At 40.5% G+C, this 12,217-nt stretch overlaps 1 protein-coding gene across 4 annotated transcripts in view; it reads left to right on the plus strand.

The window, feature by feature from the left end:
• Positions 1 to 12,217, plus strand: part of MAP7 (microtubule associated protein 7) — a gene marked incomplete at both ends in the record, with an annotated part of 168,258 nt that overhangs the window by 115,247 nt on the left and 40,794 nt on the right. For all 4 annotated transcript variants that reach the window (XM_080806940.1, XM_080806939.1, XM_080806937.1 and 1 more), the window contains one exon: positions 11,895 to 12,058. In XM_080806940.1, the coding sequence (XP_080663066.1) occupies positions 11,895 to 12,058 (164 nt within the window). The remainder of the gene's footprint in view (positions 1 to 11,894; positions 12,059 to 12,217) is intronic.

Consider the following 12,217-nt stretch of genomic DNA (forward strand, 5'->3'; position numbering starts at 1 on the left):
GTTCCTGGTGGAGGGCTGTCTGTGGCCCTCGGGCTGATGCTTTCCCCGATGTACTCTGCAGCCTGGGTCTCTTGCTCCTGGGAGGTGTGCCCACTGCTCCCTGATTCAGGTTGGTTTGACAAGTAGATCAGAACAGAGGAAAGGCAGAGCAACCCAAGCAGAAAGAGACTTCAGATAAGCAAAAAGAAGCAACAGCCCACCTGCTCTGGGATGGCTGGTATTTGCACTCTCTTTGGATGGGTCCAAGGATTAGCTGTTGAGTTCTCTCCCCTCTCTGTCCTATCCAGCTGGGTCAGGTCTTAACTGTCCTATCTCTCCTTAGAGTTGCAGCATAGATTCCCACCTGCTAGAGTAGAAGTAGCTCCAGAGGTTCAGGAGACTACCCCTTTATGATTTAAATCCCATTGTGAGTCAGCTTTTACACAGTAACTCAGACCTTTCTGTTTGGGTTTGTCTTTCAAAGCCAAGCACTGTTCGGTATTTTTCTTTTCCTTTTTTTTAGTGTTCTGGAATGTATTAACATGCTAGTCAAACAAAAATGATTTCACTTCTTAAGCTATGAAGTTACAAGACCTATAGCTTTGAGCCTACACAGTCTCCTGCAAGTTGCCTAGTTCTGTATGTTGAGTGGCTTGATGTTTGTCTGAAGAGGAAACCCCACATTTTAATTCATATCCAGAGGGCAGCACACAACTTACTAATTTATAAACTCAAAAACCGTGTTTGCTGGGTATTGTGTTCAAAAGATAGAGATTGAGACCCACCCTTCAAAGGCTAGTTGCAGGGTATGTGGGGAGGGAGATAAACCCACAGCAATTGTAATAGGAGGTAGTATTGAAAGGGTGTGCACATGGGTTGGTGAGAACCCACAGAAGCACCCAATAGCCTGTGGGTGTCACGTGCCACCAGAGTTTCCCACGAGAGGATGTGGAAGTGCTGTCCAGAAGGGTGGAAGAGACAGAGATCATAGAACAGTGACACAGGGATATGTGGGAAAAGGCATTTGCTAAAGGAACCCATCATGCTTCACAGATTATATTACATGGGTCGAAGTAGTTTTCAGGTGATTGTATTATCCTGTTATTACACCTGGACTGTTTTAGTGAGCCAACATATAATAGACATAGTTTTCTTCTTTTCCCTGCCATGTTAAATATCATGGCTTCCTTAATTCTGATCTCTTTTTGTTGTTAAAAATCATAGTTTTCATGAAATATATCAGTCTTAATCTTTATTTTTTATTTGCATTAACTGCATTTTCTTTTTAAATTTTAAAGCAATGTCTTTTTGCCTGATTTTTTCCATGTAATCAGTCATAGCAGCAATTAAATCTTGAGAGCCTCTCTTCAATCTTCATAAATACATGAATAAACATACATGTAAGCACACATACATATATTTTTGTAAAAGTGTTATCTAAAATCTAGCACCTAACTTAAATTGTGCCTTGCAGTCTCTAAAGTTGATTTCTAAAAATCGAAGGGCATGCCTGAGCAACTACCCTTAAACTGTGCTTTGCAAAAACTATAATGACAGTGGAATATTTTTAAAAAGAAGGGGTAAGGGAACGTCAATATCAGATCTCTGGACTGTGCTTTTTAAAAACAAAAACAGTTGGTAATACCAACTGTTACCAGGCTTTCAAACTGTAATGCTTTTCAAGTTTAAGGGAAAAAAAAAAATTGGAGTACACTCCATAAATTCCACCAAAGCAAAGTTTTAAATGATTGGCCATTGAGATTGATTACTCAGTGTTGGATGTAGGTTGCAACTGACATTGAAATTATTAAAATTTTTTGTTTTAATCTATAGTTTCAAAAAAGCAAAGTGGAGAGGGAGAATAAAGCTCCTTTTGTTTGGGGTGGCATGTCATGTTTGTACTATTCTGTAAATAGAGAGGACCTAGTCATAACTTTCTGTGGGTTAGATCTCTGACTCATGCTTTAATGCTTTTATGGTGGGATTGGGTCATGTGGCTTAGTCTTTCTACATTATCTTTCAATTTATCACGTAAAACCAGGTATAATTCTTCATGTTTGGGGCTGTTCTGTCCATTTGGTTGAGCACAAATACTCTGAAAGCTGTATTTTTCGGTCTTAAAAGCTTTCTCTGTGAAGGAATCCCCCTAACCACTCCCTTCTATCTGAGTCTCTTCAGGCCATTCCTTCAAACTCCCTTCTCTTGACCTCTGTTATCTTTTTTTCACCAACTCTCTTCCAAGCTTTAATTTTGTTTTTTTCCATAAGGGAAAAAAAATTCATTTGTGCTCTTGGGTTCCAACTCTCCTTTTTTGATGACATGGGTTCTACACATTCATTTGCTCCTAAGGCGGTCGATGCTTCCCCATTATCTAGAAGTCAACTTCTGTACAACTGGCTCATCAACTCTCATTCCAAAACCAATTCCTCTGGGTGATTTTTGTGGCCGGATCAATTGTACCAGTATTTTTCTGGCCCCAAGCAATAATGTCTTTCAGCTGTGCTTGGTAATTGTCCTGTTGCTGGAGACACTGGCATCTTCCTGACCACTAGTCTTAGCTGTTGGATCTTTTGCATTATAAAACATTTTTTTTCTCTTCCTTGGGGTCCCAGTGCTGGGCCCTCACTAGTCTCTACTCTGGCCTGTTGGGCACTTGAAGTTACCAGTGGTGAGTTGGACTCAGCCTAATCCTGGAGCTGGAGCTTCGGTTTCTGGAGCCTAGTAGGTGGGTGGAAGTTGCCACATTCTCTCTGTCCCTCAATCCACTTAGTCATAAGAATAGCTGACGCTATCTTCAAGATAAATGTCAGGTCCCTGCCTTCAGATCTGCTGCCTGTGCTGTCAGACTCATCCAGGCCTTCATAAATTCAGGTCCTGCTCTCCAGAACCATCTCGCAGATGTACTGCATCTCTCCAGCTGTGTTGCAGTTAGGGCCACTCCCTCTTTTTGAAGCCCTTTCTACTTTTCATGGCCTTTCCCCCCTTTCAGAAATTGATCATTTTCTCACTCTGTGGTCGGTTTTGCATAACCTCATATTTTACCTTACATTATAATGCTGTTGTTTGCCCTCATGACCTTTTCCTAGTTGATTTATATAACCTCCTGGTTGCGTGTATGTTAAACTTTTAAAGAGTGTGATTGACTATAATTTGCTAGTTCTTTGTATCCCAGTACATGGCATGGTACTAATTATTCAACAGACATGTAGTAAATATTTGCAGACTTTCCTTAGTCTGCAGTCTTTCATGAAATATTAATAATAATAATGGGCCAAACAACATTATACATTGCATTATCACATTTAGCAGCAAATTAACACCATGGTTGTCCTTTTTATTGTGTGGACCTGCCATAATTGTTAATGTAATTTATTTTATAGAAGGGCATGTGTTTTATTTTTACATCGTGATAAGTAGATGGATTTTCTTTCTGCCAGAGCATATTTAAGCATGTCTTTAATATGTCTTTGATATTACTCTCAACATCCAAGCATGTGTGTATTTTTAATCACTTGTTTATTATCTGTCTGCCCCCACTGGGGTATAAGCTCCATGAGAGAAAGTACTTGTGTCATTTTGTCATTTCTGGAGCCCAGTACCTATTAATAGTGCCTGACCCATAGTCGATGTCTAACCATTGTCGTCGAATGGTAAATGAGTAGTAAGTCTATGCATGTTAACATAAGCACAGATGAATGCAGCAGGTGTACTGCAGATTTGCTAAGACATTACCAAATTATCAGATAATACCTGCCGTTGTAATAGGTCAGTCAAACAGGTCTTGGATTCTTATTCTTAAACATTGTCTCAGAGGGACAAGGCTACAAAGGTCATCTATACACTAGTGGTGCCTTAAAACTGTTGGATTTTCATGTATGTTATAAAACTGACAGTCCTACAATATACTGACAAATTCAAGAGAATATTTAAGAACTCTTTCACAGGTGAAAAATTTTCCGCACCCAAGGAGATACACGGTTCAAAAAATGATACAGATTAATCTTAAAGTTTTGGCATGAATGGAGTCACATTGCCAACTGGGGCTTTCTGGGGTTCTGTGACATCATGAAAGATTATCAGAATTGTGTGATTGATTTGCATATCTCACGAAGAAAAATTTGTTTATAAAATCTATCCTTCAATGTATTCATAGGGGTTTTATAGCTAAGTTCAAACTTGTACACGAGATCTCTCATACTGTGTTAGAAATCACCAAGATAATATAAAAAAGATTTTGAACTTCGAACAAACGTCAATCAACTTTTATTTGAGTTTCTTTCTGTGGATGATTTTTACCAGACTTCTTTGCCCTTCCAGTCATAGCTTTTTTACTTTGCCTTTTTTTTTTCCTTTTTAAAATCTCCTTAATAACAGTGTGTTGTCAACACAGGGAAGCATTGTTAATCCAAGTGTGGCCAAGAGATAAATAATCATTTCAGCCTGGCTTGAGCATTCATCTCAAAAATGTTGATGGGGGAAAAAAAATGTTGATGGGGGATTAGGACTAATTAGTAAACCACCAATAATGCTGTACTGATTAAAGTCATAAGTAAAGCTGCCTCTGATTTCACATTTCACATTATTCGATTAGCCCAGTTGTTGGTTTTTTTTTAAAGATTTTATTTATTTATTTGACAGACAGAGATCACAAGTAGGCAGAGAGAGAGAGAGAGAGAGAGAGGAGGAGGAAACAGGCGCCCCGCTGAGCAGAGAGCCCAATGCGGGGCTCGATCCCAGGACCCTGGGATCATGACCTGAGCCGAAGGCAGAGGCTTTAACCCACTGAGCCACCCAGGTGCACCCCAGTTGTTGATTTTGACCAGATTATCCACAAAACAGGGTGAGCTTTGGGAAAGCAGTCTTTCTAAACCAAATTGCTACTGAGTAGAAGTTTGACCGATCTGTGGTTAGTCTTGGCATCTGGTCTCCTGAAGTTGTCACTTAATGAATGTAAAGTACAAAAGCCCTCCAGGCCGTCAGGCAGACCGTGAACACCTAAGGGCTCTGACTGCACCACAGTGGGAGGGATACGGACATGAGCGCACACATACCACAGCGGCTGTATCATGAGTCAAGCTCGGGACTGACAAGAATAAATGCTTGTTGCAGGTTGGATTTGGTAACTCAGAGGCTGAAGCTTTACCATAAATGAATGAATCATTCTGACTAAGCAGCCATTATTTCTTCCTCTGAAACAGACTTTACCTTTGAGACTGAAGATGAAAAGATCTTAAAATCTGAAAAGTAAGGGGTCTTGTAAACAGAAGAGGATAAAGGCTAAGAGTGACATTAGGAGATCAGGGTCTTCACGTCGGATGACCAGCTTGTTACAATCTAGAGCAGCAGGTTAGTCCCTGGGAGGTGTTGCAAAGCATGTCCTTCAACATAATGGCTCAGTGTTTGCTTCCAGAAGCAGACAGTCCAGAGTTTGAATTCCAGATCCACCACTGATTTACTGTGAGGCATCAGGCAGGTTACACCACTTCTCCAGGTCCCAGACTGCTCATGATAAAGTGAGTTTAATAGCAGCGTCTGCCTCATTGAGTGGCTGTGAAGATAATGCCTGCAGATCACTTGGCATGAGCACAAAGGGAGAACTGAAGACATCTCACCATGGCGGTGATGGTGAGAAGATGAGGATGGCCGGCCACGTGATGCCACAGATATAGACTCCGAAGCCTGGGACTGAAGAAGCCTAAAGTTTCCAAGCTGGGGGAGACAAGGGGAGAGGGATATTTGTGTTTCCTGGTCCAGCAGGGCAGGGCAAGGCAGGGCTCAGTGAAGCAGCCAGATAAGGAGGATAGCAACACTTAAGAAGTGAAAGTGGATTGGGGTTGAGGTAATAACTAAAAAATTCCAAGGACCATCAATGATTTGTATGCTTTAGCAAAACTCCGTATACTTTAGCAGAGGCTGAACCCTCCTTTAAGCCTGGCTCTGGAGACAGGAGTCCTGGATAGTATTGCTTTCTTATATCAAAAGTCCTTCAGCCTGTGTATGGGGAAGGCTTCTGGTCTTCCAAGGTATAAACTGCTACCCCAGCCCCTCGATCCCATCTGGCTCACTGCTGTGTGCTGGGAAGCAGGCAGAGTGGGAAGACCCCTCGGGAGCAGAAGACAGTGTGAGCGTCCTGCAAGGTCACAGTTGCTACCAAGCAGACCTCTGGTATATCAGTCCAACGAGACGGGAGTGGACGAAGAGTTTAGAAAGCTTGGAATTAACACTAAGGCCTAATACAAGTCACTTGGCTTGGAAGTCACACAATCCTTTAACTCTTTAGCTCATCCGTCGGATCTACTTTTAAACTGGAAATGTAGGTAATCTCAATAATTGTTGAGATAAAGCATAACGATGAAAATGTTAACAGTCAAAATCAAAACAAAAGGAGACCTAATTGTAATTCCACACACCTCCTCCAAAGTGAAAACAAAAATTGAGTTCTGGACGTTGATCAGAAAAGATCTGGGAGATCATTTTGTACACACACTCTAATTTAGAGGTCAGCTAGTTTGGCTCATTATCCCAAGGTCACACAAAATTACTAGCAGAACCAAATCCTGAACTCAGAAATTTAGCACTGGTCATTTTCCGATTCTTCAAGATATTACTGGCAATGCTAGTGTCCAGCATTACCAGTAACCAATTCATATCCTTCCGTGTCTTCATGTGAAATGGAGACCGCCCATCTGCATGTTTCAGAGGTTAAGTGATAATATTCTCTGCTCTCTGAATGCCACTTTTTTTTCTTTCCATCAAGTAGTAGTGACACATGTGCTCACACAGATGGAAGGCTGTTCAGAAGGACCAGGCTGGGCACTAGATTGCTGATCATGACTGGCACAGGGAGTCACCCAGCCCACGGGTACGCTTCCTATCTTTGTTCTTCCCATTAGCTGCATCCTCTCTGTGGCGTAGGGCAGGAATTGGTTTGATTGTCATAAAGATTCGCCCCTGATAATTATCTACATTTACTGAGCTCCTGCTGTGTACATGGCACTGTGCTAAGCGCTCCACTTGTTATCGTGAGCCCACCAAGACCCTGTCAGAAAGATGGCGCCATTGCCATGTGAGGGTGCGAGACCACAGAAATCCCTTGCTCAGTGGCATGTAAACGGTGACAGGCCTAAGGGCAGACCCGCGTTGCTGTGAAGCCCGAGACGTGCTTTATCCACGACAATACTTGCCTTTCATTTTAAATTTCTTTTAGTACAAGAGTCGCTGTGTGTTTCTAAGTGGAGTCCAGACTGATAGTGGATTTCTGCTTTGTGTGGCACTCATACTGTCGCAGTGTCCCCTTTGCATGGACCTGACATACTGTTAGTGTCATTGAAGTATATTCCTGGCAACAGCAGCTCAGGGACGGGACTGATTTATTAAACCCAGTATTTCAGGGACTGCCATGGGCTTTCATTTCATTTTATATGATGATCCCAGAGTCCAGGGAAACATTAAAACTTTACAAGAGTCAAGGTTAATAATATTCGTTATGATTCCTTTTCTGGACATCCTATCCTTTTATAGAGCTGCATCTATGAAACGAGTGATCGTTAATGATTTAAGTGGGAACCAAGTGTTGTGTTAGTCTGCTTGGGTTGCCATAACAAATACCATAGATTGGGGGTTTTAAACAACAGAGATTTATTTTCCCATCATTCTAGTTGCTGTAAAGTCCAAGATCAAGGTTCTGGTAGAGCTCACTTTCTGGTGAGACCTCTTTTCTGGCTTGTAGACATGTACCTTATTCTCACCTGGTCTTTCCTGTAAGAACAAAAAAAGGGAGAGTGAGCTCTGTGGTGTCTCTTTTTATAAGAACACCAAACCTGTTGGATTAGGGCCCCACTTATGACCTCATTAGGGCCCCTTATGACCTCATTTAAACATGATTACCTCCAAAAGGCCCTGTCTCCCAATACAGTCACATTGAACATTAAGCCTTCAACATTTGAATTTAGGGGCTGAGGGGGGAGGGACACAGTTCAGTCCATAGCAGTTCGTTGATTATTTTCTTGTGTTCAGAACTCTTATTTCTGAATGAGAAAATATAAGACTTTGACATTACCTATTATCCATAGGGAATATTTTAAATAACTAAACCTCTTAGAATAAACTAACTTGCAGTTATTAAATAATTGAAATATTTTGTGTATTATCCTGCAGTTGAAAAGAGCACATGATCCGGGATCTGCACTTGGTAATAAACTTGGCAGTCTCCAGCACACTCTGCAGTCATATGAGAAGCCTTGTTTGCTGTTTCACCATTGTTTGCCTGTTCTCTGTAGAAGGGTTTAAGGGCACTGCAATAGGATCTCCACTTCCTGGAAGAAAATTGAAGTAGAACTCAATTAGAGTTTGATAGCTAAAGAAATATTATTCCTTTAAAAAAGATTATTTGAGGTAAAACTATTATTATTATTAAAACATCTAACCCTGTTGTGATTTATAGCACAACCTTAAGAACTACATTTAATTTTCTGAATTGAAATCACAATGATGGTGATGACAATTTGGCAATAACAGCTAATATTTACTGAGTGTTTAATAAGCACAGAGAACTATTCTAAAACTATGTTAACCATAATTATTCTTTTACTCCTTACAGTGATTCCGTGAGGAAGGTCCTATATTTATCCATGATTTACCCTGACAAAGTGGGGCATTGGAAGGTTAAGTAACTTGCCCAAGACCACACAGTTATAGGTGAATGAATCAGGAAGTAGTTCCCAGTGAATCAGGAAGTAATTATGAAGACCCTTCATAGGTTCTAGTTATGAGAATCACTGTGGTGAGTAGGGGGAAGGAGGGAGAGCAATGAAAACCTTTGCTACCTAGAAATTAAAATAGAAGAAATGCTGAAGTTTGTGGTGGATGTCATAAGAACAGCATTGCCCCCCCCCAACCCAGAGGAGTCAAATCTCCCGAAGACCTTGAAGGCAGTGTGCCTCCAGATCCCGTCAGTAGACCACTTGCGACCACCCAGAATCACCTGGGAGGTTTGTTCAAAATTCGGATTCCCAGGCCCTGTCCTAGAATTGGTAAATCTGAATATGAGGGTTAGAGCCCAGGAATTTGCATTTTAACTATACTCTCCCCCCTCCACACACACATCCCAATGTGATTCTGAAATATAAGATCACTGCCGTAAAGGATGGGTCAGTTTGGATAAACAATGATGACAACTTTCTCAACAGGGTGACAACTGGAACGAAGAGATGGAAGAACGGTGGGTTGTTTGGGAGGGGCAGCAAGGAAATAGGTCTAATTAGAATTAAGAGGCCATTTTAGAGAGCAATGCAGAATAGGCCACAGAAGCATATTAAGGCCAAGTTTAGGGAGGACTTCAGAAATTGTGGTGCTTCAGTTTAATGAGAAAATAATCACAAATATTCATGAGCAAGAAAGTAGCCTGATGAAAAACATTATTTAAGGAATATTAATCTGTGAACTGATGAACTCTAATTTTACAAATTTACCTTTGAAAAAATATTTACTTAAAATTCCATAAACTTTTTTTTCTTTTTAATTTTGTCTTTTGGCTTCTGGGATATCTTACAGGAAAAGAAAATATTACATTCAGAAATGTCCCCAAAGAATCTGAAGCTTTCCTCAACGTGGGTATAAAAGTCAAAGACTATGTAGTTAGAAAGCTAAGAGTTAAGGAATAGATCTATCATACTTATATCATACTACCTGTCTCAGGTTTCAGGGTGCAAATCCATTTCTTTTTTCTGCCTGGGATCCTCATACACTCTCAGTGGGAGTGTAAATTGGTGTGACCTCTGCAGAGGATAGTATGACACTAGCTATCAAAATTTGAAGTGTATATTCCCTTTGATTCAGCAATTCTACTTCTACATGGATATGTTCATGTGTCTACAGAGGTCGTGATAGTACAATGTCATCCCAGGTCTGAATTGGTAAAATACTGGAAACTTAGATAATCCATCAATAAGTATCTGGTTATATAAAATAAGAGATGTAGATGGTGGAATATTATATAACCATTAAAAAGGTTATTGGAGTCATGTTTTATGTGTTGCTATGCAAAGATCTCTAAGATATATTTTCGGTGAAAAAAGCAAGACACAGAACAGATGGTGTACTGTGCTACAGTATATTTGGATTTTTTTTTTTTTTTTACATTTATACAAAAGGTAAAGGTGGAATAGAAGAGGGTGTGGGGTTAAAGGAAGACCATTTTGCCTTTAAATATTTTGTACTATTTAAGCTTTGACAGAAGTCGATCACTGTAAATCCATCTTTTTAAATGAACTAAAATGTGTAATATCATTGAAAGCCTGTTGGTAAGGTATTCCCACATATGAAACCAAAAGATATTGTGCGCACAAGTGTGTGTGATCACAGTAAAATCACCCTTAAAACACATTAGAATTATGTTTCCCACCTGTTACTTTCAATGTGTATTCTCATCGTGTTTTTATTTATTCACTCACTCGGCAAATATTTATTGAGCACATGCTATGTGCTTCTACTTAAAGTGAATTTTCAGCTTGGGCTTGAGAATTTCTTTAGCACCATGGACTTTTAAACTTGGAAGAAACCTTGAAAATCAATTCCCAGGTCTTTTAGGCAAGAGAAAACTGAAATTCAAATAAGTGTGTCTTAAGATCTCACCACCCATTAATGACAAAGCTGCTGGGAGAACCCCGTTCTCTCTGCCACCACCATGAGTGCTATCACAAGATAAACTCATCTTGGATTGTTCTTGACTTTTCACACAAGTGAAGTCAATTCAGATGGCTTTCAGTAGATTTGTCTCCTTGAATGAACATCTTTGGAAACGTTTATTGGTAGCAGAAATGCAGGATCTTTAGTAATAAACATTTAGAGGAAATTGAAATGTTCTGAATTTTTATTTTTTTTCTCTTAAAAAATAACATTTTAACTTATATGCCATGTATTATCCTCAAGGCTTGTGCTCTAAATTTGTTTGGACACTTTTTCAAACAGTGTTAATAGCTCATAATGAAATATCTGTCTAGTTATCACGGGTCAAGGAAGCATTGTACTAAAAAAAAAAAAAAAAGAAAAAGAAAAAAGTTTTGTTGGGTATGTATTCCCCTAAGATGAGGAAGAACCATGTACATGTAAAGGAGAAAAGAAGCACTCCATCCCTGAACAATATTTTCTGAATTGTGTATTTTCATTCAGTCTATGATATTAATAGACTGATTTATCTAACCAGAGTAGAGCTGCTTTTTTAATCTCTCACAGCACTTAGCTGACTCAGTGTGATAAATCTGTAAGGCTTTTAATATATCTTTTATCAGCTATCCATTCTGGGGATTTTCTCCCAAATTCTGTTAATACTTTCAGAGAACCAGTGCTCTGTTTAAACAACTGTAGTCATAGCTTATGATATGAAGGATATCACATTTTTTAAAAGAGAGACGAATGGTACTATGGGTTTTGAGGGCATCATATCAGGGTAACACAGCAAATGAGAGGACTGTAGTGATTCCTGAGGAGTAGAATTCAGCGCATCTTCTTAGACCTCATTGTTAGCATATCAAATTATGCTATAAATTAACAGTGGCCTTTTTTTCCTCAAAATTGAAGGAAAGCAAAGGCCAGGCTTGGCAAATACAAAACCAAAGAACCCATATTTGTTCAATGTGGCCCGCTTATACAGTACTACCTATGCACACTTTCTTGTTTTTCTGTTGGGAGTGCAGGCAAGCGGGGGGAGGGGTGGGGGGCGCGGGCAGAGGGACAGGGAGAAACTTAAGCAGGCTCCATGCCCAGCGTAGAACCCCAGGGGCGGGCTCGATCTCATGACCCCGAGATCATCCCCGAGCCTAAATCAGGAGTCCACCATTTAACCGACTGAGCACCCCAGTACCTGTTCTAGTTTTGAGCCAGCCTGTGCATGATTTCCCTTGTTTTCCCTCCTGAAGCTGCAAGAGAAATCATCTGGTTAGAACGGGAAGAGCGAGCCCGGCTGCACTATGAAAAGCACCTGGAAGAGCGGAAGAAGAAGCTAGAAGAACAGAGGCTGAAGGAGGAGCGGAGGAGGGCTGCTGTGGAGGAGAAGAGGAGGCAGAGGCTGGAGGAGGACAAAGTAAGAGGCCGTCCCGGGCAGTGAAGGGGAGATCTGTCTGCTCCAGAAATGCGGCACATTTACCGTGAAACCTTCCATTGCGGCACTGGGATGCCTAGCAGCATTAAGTCATCAGTTTTATAGATAACCACAGCTTCTGGAGAGGTTGGGGTACGGAGG

Source organism: Martes martes (genome assembly GCF_963455335.1).
Source record: "Martes martes genome assembly, chromosome: 6".
Classification (NCBI taxonomy): domain Eukaryota; kingdom Metazoa; phylum Chordata; class Mammalia; order Carnivora; family Mustelidae; genus Martes; species Martes martes.